A 21,358-nucleotide genomic window follows, 5' to 3' on the forward strand; every position below is an offset into this window, starting at 1 on the left:
GGGCGGGGGGGGGCAGAGCGGGGGTCGGGGTGGGGGTGGTGCGGAGACAGTGCTCAGCATCTAGAAGAACTGCTGCTTTGTTTATTGCAACCAGGCTTTGGTTTTCGAGTCCCAGGTGTCAACATGTAAGACACAGGCTGTCACTCAGAGGTGTTCTGGGATGTCAAGCACAGGCGGATGGCACACAGGTGTTCCTTACAGTCCCAGATATTATGTTGAAGCTACAGGTAGAGCAGTTGGGTCTGAACAACTCTGTATGGGAGAATGAGAACTTCCTTCACCTCTCACTGTGAAAGCAGGGCTGGGCAGGGAGCTCTCTTTAGACTGAGATTTCCCCGTCCTGGTGGAGCCTTATTAACAGCCAAGGCTTGGAGCTGAGAGAATCCCGTTGATACGTGTAAGGGAACTAAACTTTTGTCAGGAGCAGAGACGCATTAGTACTTTCCACTACCCCAGGGCACTACATAATTGCTGTTCTACACGAATCAAAGCTCATCCACATGAACATATAGTTAGCTCTGGACCTGCCTCTAGTTCTCTAAGGGCAAGAGGCAGGATGCTGAGTAGATAATGTTTTGCAGGCTACACTCCTGTTACAAAGGGCGCAGGGGGTGAGGGAAGGGTTGTTGAGGCCTCCTTTTATCCCCCAGAGACACGGTGATGGGAAGCATATGGTGTTTCAACAGGGGAAATTTCAAGCAAAATGGTGACGGGACTGGGCAGGAACAAAGTACCTGAATTCTTTCAGGAAGGTCTTCCATTTTAAAATCAATTCTTCATCCCTTTTCTACTATAACCTTCCCTGTTGCACCTTTCACTTTTTTCAGTTATTCTGTTGCTGCCATTCGCTGATTGATACATTTTAAAGGACCACTTACCATTTATTCTGTAGCACCTGAAGACCCACCTGAAGTCACCTATGAGAAATATGCCCAATGCCACAGTTCACTATGTTTTGTTTATGACTGGGTCACTGCATTCACTTCCCCGTGTCCGTGAGCTGCTTTCCGAGGGCCATGACACAAGTTCCTCAGCCTTCTGCACAAGGGGGCAGGACACTCTAGCCACCACCTTGGAAGGCAGAGCAGTTCTATCCCAAAGCAACTACCCTTCTTTCTCAGGCCAGCGGTGAGGCTGCCCCATATTCAAAAAAAAAAAAAAAATTCAACTGGTATCAAGTGTGAAAGGCCCAGCTTTTGGATGCTGTGAAAGTACCCACTGGCTTGTGTTTCTATAAAATTCAGGTAAATTTGTTTCTGTAGAATCAGGTAAACTTGGTTCTTGTGACATTGTCAATTTTTACTCTTCGGATAGTTTCATTTTGTTACAAGGAAAATGTTTTGGCTGAAAAGTGTGTGCAAAAAAAGGTGTAACAGATGAAATCATGGTTTTCCCCATTTTTCCAACATGCCCAGGGAAAACATCCTCCCTAAGCAACTGTGCAAAGCAGGGAACCATTCATGGCTTTCTCTTGTGTGATTGAACAGGCATCAAAACAGATGGACGGTTTTCATTTTCACCAACACTAAAAAGTGTAGCTGAGGCAGGACCTCTCTCTACCATTCTTGTTGCTCCAAGTGAAAACAGAACCTGCTCTTCTGGGGCCATGGAACTCCTCCAGACCTGGGAAGTCTCAGCTCCTACATTATGAGCCCCAGTATTACTGATCCTACTTGGCCTCATTTTGAGTTTATACTTCAGCATAATACTTTCAGATATGGTGGTTGGGTGAAAACTATTTCCCTGGCAAAACTGTTACTTTTATAAATGTGTAGAATAAAAGCTATTAAATAGTTGATTACCTTTCCTTATATTTTTCACATACTCCCCTAAGACACAGTCCTTGTTGAAGGTGAACCTACGGGCACTTGGTTATTATGTTAATTGCAGGGCTTACTAAAACCGCATTGATTAAATAAATGATTACAGGTGCCTGGATCATTTTCTTTTTTTATAACCTGAATTTTTCTTTCTAAATAGGAGCTGGTTTATATTAACATCTCCATCAGAGGTAAACAGTGATCCTGATTATAACTTGTACAAGGTTAAAAATGTTCAGATGTTTCATATGTTTGTTTTAATCCTCAGTGGTTAACCCTTTTAGGCAGTCACCTTCGCTGTTCAGAGTTGTCTCTGGCTCTTAAGAGAAATAGGCATGAGAAGAAAGGACCCATTGCAAAGTTCCCTTGGAGTATAATTTCCCACTACTGCATTGAGGCAAAAATCTCAAGTAAAAGAGACTTCTGTCTGTTGCTGGAGTGCATCAACACGTGCACCTACCAACCGGATCTGATGTTCTGCCGAACCCCATGTGCACCAGCTACCAAAACTGCCATGGAATTGTAGGCGGTAAGATTCCCTTTTGAGATTTACACCAAAAGCTACTGATGATTATGTATCTTATGTGATCAGACAGTTGGGATTTATCATGTCCTCCCTACCTCAGAGGTACACTAGATGTTTTATCATTGCCAATGCAGATAATTAACTGTTGCATATTCACTCTCATTTGCTGGCATGTCAGGTTTCTGAAGTTAATATCCATGCTGCCTGAAACTGGAATGGTAGAATAATAAAAAATTAAGTGGCAGTTAAACATAATTGCTTAATTCTCCTGTGAGATAATGCATACCTTACTAAGTCTTCCTCTGAGCCTACAGCAAGACTTTACAGGGACGTTCCCCTTCTCCAGGGAGGCAGTCCAAGTTAGAGCCGATGAGGCTTTCTTTCTAGGACAAGGATAGTAAAGATTTTACTATTCTAAGAAAAACCTGAAATCATGGGAAAGTCTCCTAGTTCCCAGCTGCATATAGATTACATTATTTCAAGTGGAAAAAATGCCTCATAGTTACCTGATCTGGGCTGGATTGCCTATGTAGATGGCATGAATTGTCTCCTATGGCCCACAGAAATTATCCTGCAATTATTTTTTAATTCTATCAAATATCTTAAAGCTCTCAAGAGTTTGGGGTATCATGCTTGTGTTTTAAGTGAAGTAATGAGAAAGACTACAGGAAGACACCCAAACTTATATTATTAATGACTTCTGAAAGCCCTAAGCTTTTTCCATAAACTATTTGCAAATGCACAGCTGGGACTATGGCTCATCATGAAACTAAACTCTCTCTAAAGTGAAAAGACCATGTTCTCTAAGTTTACAGCTGCACCTATTTCTAGATGCAGCAAACAGCTTTTAATTAGACAGTTTTTAGAGCCCAAAGGGGGAGAGAATTCTGATGATTGAAGTTTCTGAACTGAATTTAATTAGGGTGCATCCCATAGGGTTGCCAAGGATTTCGTGGGTGGGGAGGAAGCATAAGTAACATTTTTGTTTTTCTGCACCACGTGACAGCTTGGTAAAACAACACTGTCAAAAAATTCTGAAAAAATCATGTAGCAATTACTTTTTTATTTCTCCAATGGAATGGCCTATTTGACAGGAAATGATACTGTTACCACCTTTCACCGAGGCTTGCTGGGCACTACTTTGTAGAGGCGTCACTTGTTACAAAACACAAATTATGCCTTTGCTGCACACAATTCTTATTGAAGTCTATCAAAATCCTATTCTAGTTAAATGAAATCCTGTGTTCACATAGGCCAGGCTGAACCTGTCACCTTCTGAAGTTCCTATTTCACACACTTGAAGTTAACTTTCTAACTAACTACATTTGTATTCACTAGGAGATGAATGGGGCTGCCTTAGGTTGCCAAACACTAATTTTTCAGAATTGGCACCAGAATTATCAATTAATATAATGCTGGCTGTAGCCACCACAGCATCACTGAGCACTCAGTGGCTGTTAAAACATTGGAAGTGGAAAAGAATACAAGCTGAATAGCAGCTGTTCATGCATTCTCGTTTTTTGCTAATTCTTGTGTAGAGAAAAATAGTTTCGCATACTGACAACTATTTTCGGTGAAGGGTTACATTGGATAAGTTGTCACATTGCATCTGAGTGAGATTTTGCATAAGACCAAGACAAGAAATCCTTCTGGCCCAGTAACAGCAACTGCTACTGGATCATCATATCCTTGCCCAGCAGTACTGATTTTTCCAGTCAAGGTCGCTACAAAATCACTCATCCACTAATCACCTGAAATGCCAGCTCAGCAGTACAGAGCAAGCTAGAGACAAAATTCCCTCATACTGATGACCTGCTTAGTTATCCCAGCTCTACTGTTCACTTTTGCACTTTTTTGCAAATCAAATCCATGTGGAAAATGTTCTGTTTGTAGAACTCGTAGTATTCACTTATAGTGCTCACGTCAGGACAGCCATTCGGGAGCCCCTAATAATCTGCTTCTGTTTGAACCCAATGCAAAGATGATGAAACGTTCACTTTTCTATGTCTAATCAATCAATCAGTTTTTAGACATTGTCAAGACTTACCTACTTTGCATGAGATTTTAGTTTCCTATTATTTGAAAATGTGCTACTTTCAAGCTGCTTGAATGTACTGTCAGTTATTAAAGCACATGTGACTAAGTTTGCATTTGTCAGTATTGTTCTACTGTATTAAAGTCTCATTTTAAGGTTGCCCTTTAACACTGTACTATACCTTGTAATTTTTTCTTCACTTGTATGCTTTAAATGTTTCCAGATGCCTTTAGTTTTAGCTGCTGTAAAATAGCTTTGTGTTATTTGATATAGAATTGTTTAAAAAAAAACTCCATTTATTTATACAGAGACATTTATAATATTTTACAATCTTATATTCTGAATAAATATTTCTAATTCCATAATGTGCTTTAACTGTATTCACTGAAGGATATGGCTGTCCTGTAATACTGTGTGTCTAACATTTAATGATGTCAAACATCGCAGGTTTCATAGTTACATCAAGAGCCCTCATCAAAGCGGGAAACTACAAGACAGACTGTATTAGGTCAAAACGGCCAACAAAGAAACCTCATTTATCACCAATTTCTACTGGGCTACCGTTTCAGATTTGGTATGAATGCAGAGTTAGTTAGTTATCTATCTATCTATTGAAGGATCTGCATCTTTTTTCCTCTTTAGAAGTTACTGAAAGAGGAGGGAATATAACAATGAGCTGGAAAGTCATCCATGCCTATAAAGAAGGATGGTGAGCAGCTCTGCAAGGTGTCTGATGTTAGAATATTACTGCAGTGTTGTCAGTTCTCATTATCAAAGCAAAGTACCTTTGACAGTAAGAGCATAACACCTTGGTTACTCTCCTTTCTTAAAATCTTAAATAAAAATTGCTATCATATAGCTGAGGTCTCTAGTAGAGAAGAATGTATGTATTTCTTTGACCCCTGAGATCCAAAGACTGGCAAGCATTCTATTCAGAAAACCAGGCTCTAATACAAATTGAAGAATTGTTGGATTTTATGTATCTAATTAACTCACAATATAATCTTGCTTTAAAAATCAACAACCAAACCGTAAACTGAGATGGAGAATACATACCAGTTTTCCTTTTTGCAGAGACACTCTACCCTTAATATTTCTTCCTATCATATAAACATACCTTTATCTCATACTTGTCATTTTTTTTACTGGTCCAAAGAGATGCAGCCAAAATATGAGCAACTTGCAACCTACAAGTATCAGTAGCAGAAGCCAGGTTAAGGTAGTAATTAAAACTGCCCAAGCAGCAAAATTTATTGATATTGCACTACAAAGAGTAAATTTAACATGATGATAATGTTTTTACAGAAAGCCAATATTTGAACAATCAATCAACTGTAAAAATGTTTTAAAATACAAAGGAAACCTTCCATCATTCAAACCGTATTTAAGATAGAAGGTTTCTCATTTCTCAAATGGTGTTATTTACATCAAAAGCTTTCAAAAAGAGCATAACTGTTAAGACACAGGACTTTGTTCATTTTCTCAGTGGAGAATACAGCTGGCATTTCTAGTTGACTTTGGAAGTGCAGTAATCCTGCAAACATTTAAACTCCTGATTCATAAACATGAGTCACTGGAAATCCTTTACTTATGATAGACACACTCAATATAAGTGAAAATCAATAGAAGTAAAATCCTTATCCTTTCATTAGCACTGAGGGGAAAAGAGAAAACTATTCAGTCAGAATGTAATAAACCCTGAAACACAATAAGTAATACCACTCTAAAGGTTATCAATTCATTAAACTATAAGGCGCACCAACAAGGTTGGTTTTGGGGTTCCTTTTCTGCTTTTCCTAAATGTTTGACAATCAAAACAATCACCAAAAACTTCATTACTACCATAGACAGAATCACTCCAATGGTTTACTTACACAGTCTTTCTCGAAACATTAAAATGCCCTAGAAGGTAAAGTAATAAAACGCTGCTATAATTAAGGTAAAAATTAAATGTTAAATCATTTTACATGAGACAAAAATTATTGCTGAATAAAGTTTACAAACCTATTTAGTTATCATATTTACTCTAAAGTTCAGTTTTCTCAAGTGGAATATCATGTTTAGCAAAACCATTTCATCAATTTTTTTCTACCAGATTTTGTCGGTCCATGACTCAGCATAAATATCTTCACCTTTTTGAGACTAAAACCTACCCCCAAGAAAACTGTTTTAAGACTGCGTATGTTCCATGAACATCACCTAGTCTCCACAGCATCAAAGACACTTCAAATCTTGTTTTGGAAATAGGCGGGAAATATAAGGAAATCAATTCTTATTCCCTTTCCCATCCAAACTAAACTGTATGCCCTTATTTTGATGGTCACTTTAGTTAACACATGAACCATAATTCCATTTGATTAATCATTTTATTCTGAAATAAGACTTTTAAATTTTCATTAAACAGGTAAAATTAAAAATCTGAGTTGTATGAATCAATACTTAGCAAAGACGAATTTTTTATAAAGTATTAAGCTAATAAGCAAACTTCAAAAACAATTAGAAAAAATATGTATATTGTGTGTATATATATATATATACACAAATATATGTATATGCAAAATAGTTCATGGTTTTATTTTCCTTCCCTATTTGTTACTGAAGAAAAACAGTTTATAATATTTATAAAATGGAAGTCAGGTTACCTGTCTCCTGTCCTAACTTTGAAATGAAATTAGCAAAAAAGTAAAATTAAAGAATCAGTTCTTTGGGCTCTCACATTTGAAATTAAAAGGTACTTGTGCAAGATCCAAACACAAACCTAAAATGACCACCAGAGACGGCAGTGCCCTAGGACAGTAGTGAAATGCACAAAGAAACTCTGCAGATATGTCTTTTGTGCTTTTCTATCAGTGCATATCGTATGTGTTAAGACATGAAGAGTACGGCTACTCATTTGTTCCAAAAGTATTCAATATTAACACATCTAACTAACCAAGCTGCTGAGGAATAGTTACTACCTTTCTCAATTTCATTCACAGTTGAGAACCTTTGCTTCCATTTCCTGCCATCCACAATCTATTCCTAAATATCACAAAAGCATAGTAAGCGAAGATATCATTTTACAAAGATCTAGCTAATATCTTAAAGCTTAAGAAATGACTGACAATGAAGATTTGTGCCAAAAATGTTTCACACCATCGTTTGCAGCTATAGGTTGTTTTAGAAACTCAGATTCAATTCATTGTAAGTACACTAAAATGTTACATCCTACCTCAAAAAGTCCACAACCTAAGAATGTTAACTAATACCTCTCAAAGACCAGCAGAATACTGCCCATTTTGTCCTAGAACTACACCGAAGTTTCCTTTGTTCCCAAACCACTGTGACAGCTACTTGCAGGAGAGACTAAAATAAAATAGCACAGGCATCCACAGCCCTCCTAACTGCTCATGGCCCAAGAGTCAAAGTTAAGATGCAATCACTGCTTGTAAATTCCCATAGGGGCAGATTCACCATAGGGATGCATCACCAAAAAAAAAAAAAAAAGATTCTTTTACAGAAAGAAAAAAACCGACACGGGGTGGGCGCTGGGGGGGGGGGGGGCGGGGAGCAGGGGCAGGGTACAGGTGGCATGGGACAGACTCAATGGTCGCTTCCTGATCAGTCACCCCAGAAAAGGGATTAAAAAGGGATTAAGAAACAACAGGTCTTCAAACAGCACTCACCAGACAGAGGCCAATAACCAAAAGAACACCCAAACAAAAAAGCAGCAAGTATATGTTCAGGGCCTTATTCTTCCACTGGACTGAAGGATTAAAGGCTACTAACAGGAGGGTCCAGGCGAAACAAAGTTACAAACATAGGCAGTTGACTTCTGCTTTCAATCCCTTTCCCAGAGCACACTTGACCAGCACTACACAGCTAATGCAACCTTGTTAAGGTTAATTCCTCTTAGATTGTGCTTTCAAGCTACCATAGCTAGACCATCCCCTCTGCTAACAGAAGACCCAAGACAAATGGAATCTCTTTACTGGTGATTTCATAAGGAACCCAGATTAAAGAGTCAATTATGAACGTTTTCTCAAGATAAAACTTTCATACTTTATCGTAGTTTTTTGTTTACACTTCTCTGTACCTTATGTTAAAGTCTGAGCAACAAAGCTGGTGGAAGCCAACCCTTCAAGTCCACTGCCAGGCAGGGGAGGTAGCTTTACCATGTTCCCTAGCTACAGACCACCAATTCAGTAATAAATACTGTCTGCAACAGGAAACTAGATGGAAAGGATCACTATTTAGGACAAATGTATGCCTACCATGTGAAGTGACTATGACACACAGCTGATTATGGCTGTGTGTACTCTGGGCTGTATGCCGGTAAGAAAGCCATGTACTTCTAATCAGCATAGGAAGGACCAGACTCCCGAACACTGATCATTAAAGTGAGAAAAATTACGTTAGATTTACTGGATTGCTTGGCAACCATACTTAGAAAAAATTATACCCAGAGCCAGAAAATGCTTGGTAATGGCCACATATATTAGACTCTGCTTGGGCTAGGCAATGACCACATTTCTAGCCTCGTGCATCACACAGCACTCAATAATTGATTTTATCTTCTAAAATTTCTTCTTCATGCTTTCTTTGCCCAGCAACTAGAGCTATCTTCTTCCTTCAGGGCACTTTTATTCTATAATAATAAACCTATCATATTTTTTGAAACTGCAATCCAGAACTCTACTTTGAAAGCATGAGACAGAGCCTACACTGTCCATCTGCAATCTGCCATCTTTATGACACAGGAGTACAAACTTCAAGAGCAACTCAATTCTAAGAAGAAAAAGATGCTGAGAAAGCCCATCATAATCTCATTTTTAGAATTCTTGGCAACTATACAAATGTATCTTAAAGTCTAAGGACAGAATACAAAGTAAGGAACTCTAGGCTTTACCAAATGATCAGGAATAAAGTTTAACAAAACTGTTACTTACTAACACCCGTTTACCTAGAGACAGGTACTTACAGGGCATTGATACCTTCAGACGGAACAAAAGACTTTGTCCTGCTCACCATTAATCTAAAGTTACAGTGACACCGTGAGCCCCCTTCCCCAGGCTAGAAAATATTCAAGTCAGAATTGCTAGGTAACACTTATTTTTCTTCAATCAGAAAAATGTTAACGAATCTGACCTTTTAACTATCATTAATATGCGAAGAAAATACTGCCTCAGGGAATACAAAGACACAATAGATGTCAATCAATACAAAATCTCTGAGTGGGTAGAGGGAGGTCCACTGGTACAAAAATAAAGATAAAAAGCCAAGAGATGTCATCAGAGTAAGAAAAATAACTCAGCAGAAAGTCTAATTTTTTAACTGACTTTGCTCCTTACTGTTCAAGTTAACTGTTGGAAGCAAACAAAAAAAAAAGGTGAGGGAATCTGTAATGAAATGTTTTTTTTGTTTGTTTGTTTGTTTGTTTGTTTTAATGCACACATGCAGTCAGACCTGAACTTTTCTAAAGACTACCACAATGTATTAAGTTTTATAGAAGAATTTAATCCTGTGGAAGGATGCTATTCACTTAGATTTGAGTACTTTTTTTTTTTTTGATATTAACATACAAATTACTAAAGACTTAAAAGACAAAATACCAACCCAATCTCATAGCATAAAATTAATTTTGCTATACATCTTCATCATCTGTACTTACTAATTGATATGTAATAGAAAAATAAGGATATCCAAGTTCAAAGCAGCAAGCAGTGACCACCATTCCTTTACAGCACAGGAAACTCACCTTTATATGTAACCATGAAAATCCAACTTAATTTTCAAACGTCTTCATTCAAATTTCACCCATGCTAGAAGAGCTCTGTTAGGTTCTCGGACTTCTCCAAGTGCTCATGTCTCAGGAGAGCCTCACTGTTGGTAATCCTAAAACCATTCATTTGCTATTTCTGAACAAAAATTTGTGAAAGCATGTAAACCATACCCCTATCTTCTGGATTACAATGGTTAAGTACAAAAACAATTCATTGAACGTCTTACAAATCATTACAGTTACACATAAAAGCACCTAAGAAATTTTAAAAAATAAAAGATTCACAGTGCACTGAACCTTGGAACATATAAGGCTGGAACATAAGAACTGAAAAAGTGGATTCAAAAGACCTGTTCTCTCAAAGACGTAAAACATAATGAAGCCAACCCAACACTTTTCCCATCTCGTTTCTTCAATCGCAGCACACAGAAGGAAAGTACTGCATATTCAGCACTCTCCTTGATCACTTGATTTCTTCAAACCATGCTAAAATTTCTCAATCGAGAAAGCTAGTTCTGTGCTAAGCATGGCCTTTCTCAAGGTAACCTGAACACTGAGAAACTTAATACACAGGTTTGAGGGAATAAGTATAGCAGAAGTACATAAAACATGTACATCCAACTTATACATTTTCTGCATAGTTAAGTCACATCACACACATAAACTTTAAATCACATCTTTTAACATTTTTTTAAATCTCAAACTGTCAAGAGAGCTAAAAGCCTCAAGTTACCAAAGTTCCATTCCAACAATACCCTTATTTTGTTCCACCCACAGTGCATTAAATGAAGCAGCACAACAGCAATAATATTTAACCATAGTTAAACTACCATTATCGAAAAGAGATAATCTGTTGGTTCTTGAAAAGGCTCAACACCATTAGAGGCCATACTTCTGGTAACTAATCTCTTCTGCTTTAGTATCGAGAGCTGAAAATTCCAACTCGAGGCACCAGAAAGACTGACCAAAGCACTCACTTAAAAAGGGAAAACCCCTAGAAAATCACTAAAAATTAAACAGTTTCCAGATGGCAGTAAATGAGTGAAAATGATTTACCTGCCAGGCAAACAGTTTTCACTGTTTCTGTTCATAATTTAACAGAAATCTGGAATGCTGGGACCAACTAAAAATATGGCTCAAGGAGACCCAAGCAAAGCAGCTGTATTTTTGGAAAAAACAGTTAAGAGCTTCCTAATGCAATCATATAATGCATTTTTAAAAGGTCACAGAAGGATTCACAAATTTGTCACATTAAAAGACGCAGGATTGTGAATAACCTAATTCTAAACACACTGCTATAACTGAATTATCCTGCTTAGCACCAGGAGGGTGACACTTGTATTAATAAATAGAATTTCTCCTTTAAAATCAAGCCATTGAAAAGCTAAAGCAAATTAATACCAAGCGAACTCCTTACAATAGCACTTCTTTTGAAAGTCCCACCGGGTTAAATAGAACCCCTATTAAATAGGCTATCTATACAGAATAAAGATTTCTACAATAAAATTTACAAGCAGAGATATATTTTGTGGATACCACATGTAAAAAAGATTTTTAAAACCCACATGACAGAAGCACACGCACGCATATGCTCACTCTCCCCCCAACCCCGAAAGAAACACCTTCAATGAGGTTAGAAGCAGCCCAAACACTAAAGCCCCTTAAAGCCCTGGTGATTGTCCTCAATTATATAGCTAAAATCCTTCTTTAAATGGGCACTGCCATCCTTATTTGGATTTAAGAATCCTAAAGGAGCAAAATACATTCCTAGGAGTGAATTACACATGTTACTGCCGCGTTCTGATCCTCCCCTAGTGAAATGCTTTATCTGTACTTGGGTAAACTGCATACCCTTCCCTTTGGCTCCATCATCTAGGGGCTTCATGCTAATAAAAGTGTGTCAGTCTCTGCTACTACTGCAAATTGGAACCTAATATAACATCAGTTTCCAGAGATCAACACTGAGATGCAATGTAAAACCTAATAATGTCAGTATTCCATACATATTTACACAACTTAATACAGAATAAAGTTTCACAAGAACAAAATCATCATATGATACTAAGGGGCTGGCAGCAGGATGGTGCAGATGTGACCAAAGCAGTTTCGGGGTCCCAGCCCCCGTGCTCTCTCCCCACTACCCTCTCTTCGCGGTCTCCCAGGTTCACTGACTGCACACAGCACAATTCAAAATCAGAGCATCAACTCCCCGCCCAACCAACTCAGTCCCTCTCCAGGCTGAGGACTTTGTCCTTTAATGAAGTGCTGAGAGTTCATTTTGAACATGAACATTATATAGCAGATGCTGACTCTAAATAAAACCTTAAAAAAACTCCTAGCAGAGGAGGATTAGACAGCCTAAGTGGTTAGAAGCAGAGATAGGCACAAAATGCCACCAAAGCAGATGACCTGCAATCTTGACTTCTGTGACATTTCAGCTCTTGTATTCATTTAATAACTGTGTATTTTAAGTTTCTTTTAAAATTTTCAATATAAGGAAACTAGTATTATCAATACAATCACTGTAATGGGTTGATGGAGCATTCCCATTAACTTAGCTATTAGTGATGACTCAAACACTATTTTCTTGACCAGAATACAAAATAAAAACCATAATCACACAGAAAAAAATGCCCTCATAAAAAGCAACTTAAATTCATTAGCCAAACACTGAAAAGGTACGTATGTATAAAAAGTTATAACTGCATTTACAGTGCAAACTCATGTTTCTTTCTACTCTCTCTTCTGCACATAGAACATCTCTTCAGAAACATCACTGCCTCCCTGCATTTCTTTAAAACACCTGAGAAAGGTAAGGCTCAAAGAGACACCCACTCAAATGCAACAAGTCTCTGATCTTGAGACTTCCACAACACATTTGTTGCTATCAAAGGTCCAAGATTTTCATTATAGCATTATGGTCAAACTTGAAACTCAAAAAGGCTCTGGATGAAAAGGGGAACTTGCAACGTCCATTACATGCCACAGACTGGCCCTCGGCATGTTCTAGCAACTGGTCTTCACCGGAGCAAGGTAAGTCATATACAGCATCTGCTTAAAAAACAAAATAAATAAGCTCAGTAACTTAGTAAGAAATCAAATCCTGCCCTTCACCTTTTGTTATAAAGGAATTCACGTGCAGTATATATTCATCTCCCCACACTCTAAATCTAACCTAAGTAGAACCACCAAGATATCTTCCTTTCCCTAAACTGGTACTCAAGTGTATTTCTAATCTATTATTGCTTATTCCAAACAAACATTCAATATCTTAATCTCAGCCTTTATTTTAAGACCCTTAATATTCACCTGCTTTCAAAAATGGGCATACCTAGGGACTTCCCTGGTGGTGCAGTGGTTAAGAATCCGCCTGCCAAAGCAGGGGATACGGGTTCGAGCCCTGGTCCAGGAAGATCCCACATGCCATGGAGCAACTAAGCCCATGCGCCACAACTACTGAGCCTGCGCTCTAGAGCCTGCGTGCCACAACTACTGAAGCCCGTGCGCCTAGAGCTCGTGCTCCACAACAAGAGAAGACACTGCAATGAGAAACACGTGCACTGCAATGAAGAGTAGCCCCTGCTCGCCGCAACTAGAGAAAGCCCGCGTGCAGCAACGAAGACCCAACACAGCCAAAAGTAAATTAAGTTTTTTAAGAAATGTGCATACCTTTGTTTACCACCTATATTTGTATTTTGTGCCAACATAAGGGGAGCTTCTTGACAGAGATCAAAATGTAAACATTATAAAGATTACAATTACAATGTAAGATCTGTAAAGATTCCAATTCTAGAAAAATAAAGCTGGAGGTTATCAAATCTTCAGGGAATATGTCAACCTAAAGAAAAATCCAAATTTTCAAAATCATAGTACAACAGAACTCCAACTTATCAGGGCTTTTTTTTTTCCCCCCTTAAAGTAGAACAGGGACGTGACCAGGAAACTAGGTTTGGAATAGACACCAAAAGGTTGAGGCCGAAATAAAGTCTGATATGAGGTTTCCCAGGATAAGAACACTTTTATACTTCCTTCTCAAGACAACTCAAAATTTTATGTATCTGAATCATGCCCAACTAAGTTGGATATACATTAGTGTGCCTTCTTTAATGTTCCTAAACATATGGCTTTTTAAAGATTTTCTGAAATAATTGATTTCTGAAGTTACATTACTTCAACTATCAGCCTATCATGCCCACACCACCTAAGGTGGCCAGAAAAGTCCAACTAAGAGGAATTCTACCCCCATAACTTAATGACAGTTCCAACTTCTTCTTACACTTAATTTTCCAAAACAGGGTTAAAGGATCTCTCTCTCTCTTGTTTTTTTTTGGCCGTGCCGCAGGCATGTATGATCTTAATTCCCCAACCAGGGATTGAACCCACGTTCCCTGCATTGTAAGCATGGAGTCTTAACCACTGGACCACAAGGGAAGTCCCCAAAGCATCTCTTTTAAAACAGCTTCTATCTTGCTTAAATCATAAACAGTAATGCAAGAAAATATAATTATAATGCTTTTCAATTCTTAAGAGTTTTCTATATGAAAGCCTTAAATCTAGATGGTAAATAAATGCTTACCTACTGCACAGGGAATTTCATACCATTCAAAATAGCACCGAAGAAAAAAATAGCCTATTGCAATTCCAAATGACATCTACTAAATCAGTATTTACAAAGAGCTTTCTACATTCCTCAACATTACCTTCCAAATCAGATCACACACCTACTCTTCATAACTGAGGATGGAGAAGTTCCAAATGTCATTTTAATAAAAGCTACCCTTAGTACCATCTTAACAAGTTGATCATTACCTCAAGTAAGGGGGAAATGTTTCCCTTCTGAAGTTAGCACTCCCCTTACATATATGTGAGAATGAGGTTTCTCCTCACCATTATATTACTTGGGTCTACTACCTGTCTAACCCTTAAGCAATTATTTATTTATTTACAATATTCATGCACAGCACCAAGGCTTCACATTCACAAAAGAAATAGCACAGTGAAAGGGCAAATAATTTAAATAAATTTATTTTAGCCAGTTTCATATTTAGAGAACTTGACCATATATATGAACTCTCTCTCTATAGACCATGTGCAACTCTTTCAGCTTATCTATCACAGTTCATCATGCACCACTAAAATCAAGGTTACTTCAAAACCAAACCGAATCCCAACAAGCAGAAATTTTAAAAAGAAAATGACTTGCCTGTTTCAAAAGTATCCTGAAGCTTTCGTGGATGAAGTTTTTTTTCACATTTCTATTAAAAAACACAAACACACAACATACCATCTCCACTTATTTCAATTATAAATAAGGAGATATACTATCAAATTTCTCAGGAAGAGAATTAAACCATATAATCACCATGCCCACCTTGCACTGGTATTTTTAATTTTATTTTTAATTTATTTTTTTAAGCCTAAAACTGTTTTTAGTTCTTGATTACACATACAATATGGAAACACCAGAAAACAAGAAAATTATTCATTAAATTTCTCAACCCAGAGATAATTACTATTAACATTCCAGTACATCTTTCCAGCTTTTTTTCTATGAAGATACGTGTGAATGTATTTTCATATAATTATGTAACAAACAGAATTATTCTATACATAGTATTCTATAACCCACTTTTTATTTTTTTTAACATCTTTATTGGAGTATAATTGCTTTACAATGGTGTGTTAGTTTCTGCTTTATAACAAAGTGAATCAGCTATAATATACATATATCCCCATATCTCCTCCCTCTTGTGTCTCCTTCCCACCCTCCCTATCCCACCCGTCTAGGTGGTCATAAAGCACCAAGCTGATCTCCCTGTGCTATGCGGCTGCTTCCCATGAGCTATCTATTTTACATTTGGTAGTGTATATATGTCCATGCCACTCTCTCACTTCATCTCAGCTTACCCTTCCCCCTCCCCATGTCCTCAAGTCCATTCTCTACGTCTGCATCTTTATTTCTGTCCTGCCCCTAGGTTCTTCAGAACCACTTTTTTTTTTTTTTAGATTCCATATATATGTTAGCATACAGTATTTGTTTTTCTCTTTGACTTACTTCACTCTGTATGACAGACTCTAGGTCCACCCACCTCATTACAAATAACTCAATTTAGTTTCTTTTTATGGCTGAGTAATATTCCATTGTATATATGTGCCACATCTTCTTTATCCATTCATCTGTCAATGGACACTTAGGTTGCTTCCATGTCCTGGCTATTGTAAACAGAACTGCAATGAACATTGCGGTACATGACTCTTTTTGAATTATGGTTTTCTCAGGGTTTATGCCCAGTAGTGGGATTGCTGGGTCATATGGTAGTTCTATTTTTAGTTTTTTAAGGAACCTCCATACTGTTCTCCATAGCGGCTGTATCAATTTACATTCCCACCAACAGTGCAAGAGGGTTCCCTTTTCTCCACACCCTCTCCAGCATTTATTGTTTGTAGATTTTTTGATGATGGCCATTCTGACCAGTGTGAGGTGATACCTCATTGTAGTTTTTTGCCTTTGCCCTGCAGGATCTTTTTTTTTTTTTTTTTTTTAACATCTTTATTAGAGTATAATTGCTTTACAATGGTGTAATTAGTTTCGGCCTTATAACAAAGTGAATCAGCTATACATATGATTAGTGATGTTGAGCATCCTTTCATGTGTTTGTTGGCAATCCGTGTATCTTCTTTGGAGAAATGTCTATTTAGGTCTTCTGCCCCTTTTTGGATTGGGTTGTTTGTTTTTTTGATATTGAGCTGCATGAGCTGTTTGTAAATTTTGGAGATTAATCCTTTGTCAGTTGCTTCATTTGCAAATATTTTCTCCCATTCTGAGGGTTGTCTTTTTGTCTTATGTTTTCCTTTGCTGTGCAAAAGCTTTTAAGTTTCATTAGGTCCCATTTGTTTATTTTTGTTTTTATCTCCATTTCTCTAGGAGGTGGGTCAAAAAGGATACAACCCACTTTTTAAATGTATATACTATGAACATATTCCTTTTTCAATAAATACAAATCTACACCATCACTTTCAATGACTACATGGTAGTCTATGGCATAGATCTACAATATTGCATTTAATATTATCTTCTTAGATATTTAGATTGTTTCCATGTTTTCATAATTAAGAGCAATGGAGTGGGGGCTTCCCAGGTAGCACAGTGGTTAAGAATCCGCCTGCCAAAAAAAAAAAAAAGAATCCGCCTGCCAGTGCAGGGGACACGGGTTCGAGCCCTGGTCCGGGAAGATCCCACATGCCGCGGAGCAACTAAGCCCGTGCGCCACAACTACTGAGCCCGTGTGCCTAGAGCCCGTGCTCTGAAACAAAGAGAATCCACCACAATGAGAAGCCTGCGCACTGCAACAAAGAGTAGCCCCCGCTCACCGCAACTAGAGAAAGCACAGCAACAAAGACCCAATGCGGCCAAAAAATAAATAAAATAAATAAATTAAAAAAAAAAAAAAGAGCAATGGAGTGAATATTCTTTAAATTTCTCTTCTAGGGAACCAAGGTAAGAACTTTTTCAGGCTTTCAATATAGCCAAACTACTCTCTAGGAGGCTGTACCAATTAGCAATTTTAAAGTGTTCTCAATATTCTCAACAATATATAAGTGGCTATCTTTTCATCTTTGCCAATCTAATGAGGAAAAGTGGCATCCCGTTTTAATTTACTTTCTTTGATTACACATTTATACGTTTATCAGTCACTTTTAGTTCTTCCCTTATAAGCTGTTCATATACTTGTTCTCCATCATTAACTTTCTTTTAAGAACTTTCAAAAAATTTATTCAAGTTCTTTTAGACAAATATGAGAGTCATTTGTGAAGTTCCCCCCAAAAAACCAAGGATTCTGATTGGTATTGAATTAAATCTATGTATTAATTTGAGGAGAATTAACATTTTTATAGTACTATCATTTTAATCTGTCCAGCTTTTGTTAGAGACAGATGTTGAATTAGATTAAAAGCCTTCTGACCGGGCTTCCCTGGTGGCGCAGTGGTTGAGAATCCGCCTGCCGATGCAGGGAACACGGGTTCGAGCCCTGGTCCGGGAAAATCCCACATGCCACGGAGCAACTGGGCCCGTGAGCCACAACTACTGAGCTTGCGCGTCTGGAGCCTGTGCTCCACAACAAGAGAGGCCGCGACAGTGAAAGGCCGGCGCACCGCGATGAAGAGTGGCCCCTGCTTGCCACAACTGGAGAAACCCCTCACACAGAAACGAAGACACAACACAGCCAAAAATATAAATAAATATATAAAAATTAAAAAAAAAAAAAAAAAAAAGAAACTGTAGGAGGATAAATGTTTAAAAAAAAAAAAAAAAAAAAAAGCCTTCTGACCATCTATTAAGACTCTTCTTTGTTCTTGTCACTATTTCTACCAGAGTGGAGTGCAATAATAGTAAAGGGCAAGTAGTCAACAGTAAACTGATCTTTAACATGTGCTTGCTAGTGGAATCAATACACCCCAAGTTAAATCAACAGCACCTACGGAATTCAAGTTGTTAAAAACTTGAAATTACTATTATCACCCACTGTTAAAGAAAGAAAAATAGGTGAAGATACAATAAGAAAATTCAACATAGAAATACCAGGACTGGGACTTCCCTGGTGGTGCAGTGCGTAAGAATCTGCCTGCCAATGCACAGGACACAGGTTCGATCCCTGGTCCGGGAAGATCCCACATGCCACGGAACGACTAAGCCCGTATGCCACAACTACTGAGGCCACAAGCCACAACTACTGAAGCCTGCGCACCTAGAGCCCATGCTCCACAGTAAAGAAACCACCGCAATGAGCAGCCCGCACACCACAATGAACAGAAGCCCCCGCTCGCTGCAACTAGAGGAAGCCTGCGTGCAGCAATGAAGACCCAACGCAGCCAAAAATAAATTAATTAATTAATTCAAAAAAATAATAAAAATAAAATAAATACATCTTTAAAAAAAAAAAAGGAAAGAAATACCGGGACATACAGAAAAGATAAGCAAGGAGACTTATCAGTTTATGAATTACTTTCTGGAACACAGACTAAAAGAATGGAAGTAAATGCCTTAAAATGCTCACACATAATCTGTCTTTCAGCCTAGTCTAATGAATATGACACTGGCTATGAGTATTTTGTTTTGTTTTCGTTTTCTAAATTCTATCAACTTGAAGAAAAAAAACAAAAACAAAAACACTGTGATGTTATTCCAAACTTTTAACTTCATTAAAATAATACAGACTCTATTTAGAAAAATATAGAGAGAATACTTAGGACTTGTCTAGAAAGCAGGGTTGACTACACACTGTTTCCAAAGTATTAAAATATATCTAAATACCCACATATAGATAACCAACAAGAAGCTACAGTATAGCACAGGGAACTCAATACTCTGTAATGACCTATATATGGGAACAGAATCTAAAAAAGAGTGGATATATGTATATGTATAACTGATTCACTTTGCTGTACAGCAGAAACTAACACAACATTGTAAATCAACTATACTCCAATAAAAATTAATTAAAAATAAATAAATAAATAAATACCCACATTAAAAAGTAAAGATCAGATGCACATTTGAATCAATGTGATAAACCTATAATTGAGAGTAGGCAGAGATTTTTTTAGCGGGTGAATAGTGCACACACAGCAGGTTCATAAAAATCCTGTCAATATATCAATTCAACGTGCCTTGCCAACGCCCTTGCCCCATCTTAAAAAGCGTGAACTGCCTTCTTAGCATGAGAGCTGTTAACTCTTACCATCAAGGGGTTCTGCTGCTTGCCTGGCTGGCTGTGGACCCCATTTGTTCTTTTCTTTTGATTAGGTGACTCTTGATACTGTTTTCTGCCATTTCCCCTCATACTTTGACTCTGTTTTTCCAATAAGAAGAAATAAAATATAAATCTATATAGCATAATGTAATAGGATAAAACAATATACCCCTATGAATGTATTTAGCTGGTTGAATCAGAGTTCAGCAAAGCCCCCCGCCCCAAAAACCTTCCTTAAACACTGGAGAACCACTATCAATATATTTTCTTATAGAAGATAGTGCTTCACAAAGCAAGAGTCCTCAAAAGATATGAAATAGAAAATATAATGGTCCCTAGGAATCTTTCCACACCTCTTGCCTTATGCCATTTCTGCTCACAGACTGTGTTTACAAGCATGAGGAGTTAAAGAAGAATGGGAGCAAGGAGAGGAACAACTTTGAAAACCTTATGTGACTGCCAAAGAAAACCTCTCTGTGAGGGAACACTGAGGCACATTGACTACAGTCCTTAAAGCTGGAAACAGGCAGCAGATGTGATCACTGTTACCCTAAAATCTGCTTTAAGTTATGAATAAACAAATAGGGATTTTTTAAATTAATAATCTCTTTTTATACAAAATAATACAGACAACTGGTTTTTAAAATTTGGGCCATTATCCCTAAATTTAGACCTAAAACCTAAACATGCAGTAGTTTACATCTTGCTATTATACTGCTTTAACGAGTTAATTTTCTTAGAAAATAACTCTAAGTTTAACTTAAAACACAGTTTTTAAACATTAATTTGGCCTTAGAGGTCTTAAAAAGACAGCTATTTAAGAGGACTAGGTGAAACAGTGAATAGAATAATTTTATTATTATTTTAAAATGTATAAAAATACATTTATTTATGTACATTCTATCTACCTACAGAAAAAATTAAGCAGTTCCTAAAATAGCTTGAAAACAACAAGCTAATTTAAAGAAAGAAAGGTAGGGAAATACAGCTTTCAGAGACTCATGTTACCACACACTTTTAATTCAATTTCATTCCATTCTTCTTGGTATTTACCTTTTATTGCGGTACCATATACATTAAATTTAGCACTTGAACCACTTTTAAATGTACAACTCAGTGGCAGTGTATAGTCACAATGTTGTGCAACCACCACCAGTATCCATCTCCAAAACGTTTTCATCATCTAAACAGAACTTCGTACCTATTATATAATTCCATATTCCCTCCTGTCCCTCAGCCCTGGTAACCTAAAGTTAATTTCTGTCTATAAATTTGTCTACACTAGGCACCTCATGTAAGTGGAATCATACAATATTTGTCCTTTTGTGTATGGCTTATTTCACTTAGCATGTGTTTAAGGTTCATCCATGTTGTAGCACGTACGTATCATAATTTCATTCCTTTTTTTTTTTTTTTTTAAATACTTATTCATTTGGCTGTGCTGGGTCTTAGCTGCAGCATGAG

General features: G+C 37.4%; 1 protein-coding gene across 2 annotated transcripts in view; it reads right to left on the reverse strand.

The window, feature by feature from the left end:
* Positions 1-5,577: 5,577 nt before the first annotated feature.
* Positions 5,578-21,358, reverse strand: part of DCP2 (decapping mRNA 2) — a 52,938-nt gene continuing 37,157 nt past the window's right edge. Inside the window, exons 9-11 of one of the 2 annotated variants that reach the window (XM_007192098.3) lie at positions 19,883-19,993; positions 15,346-15,397; positions 5,578-13,193 (exon numbers count right to left, since the gene is read on the reverse strand). In XM_007192098.3, coding sequence (XP_007192160.1) covers positions 13,030-13,193; positions 15,346-15,397; positions 19,883-19,993 — 327 coding nt within the window. In that variant the 3' untranslated portion in view covers positions 5,578-13,029. The remainder of the gene's footprint in view (positions 13,194-15,345; positions 15,398-19,882; positions 19,994-21,358) is intronic. The other variant, XM_007192099.2, reaches the window with a different exon arrangement.

The sequence above is a fragment of the Balaenoptera acutorostrata genome, chromosome 2 (genome assembly GCF_949987535.1).
Source record: "Balaenoptera acutorostrata chromosome 2, mBalAcu1.1, whole genome shotgun sequence".
Classification (NCBI taxonomy): Eukaryota; Metazoa; Chordata; class Mammalia; order Artiodactyla; family Balaenopteridae; genus Balaenoptera; species Balaenoptera acutorostrata.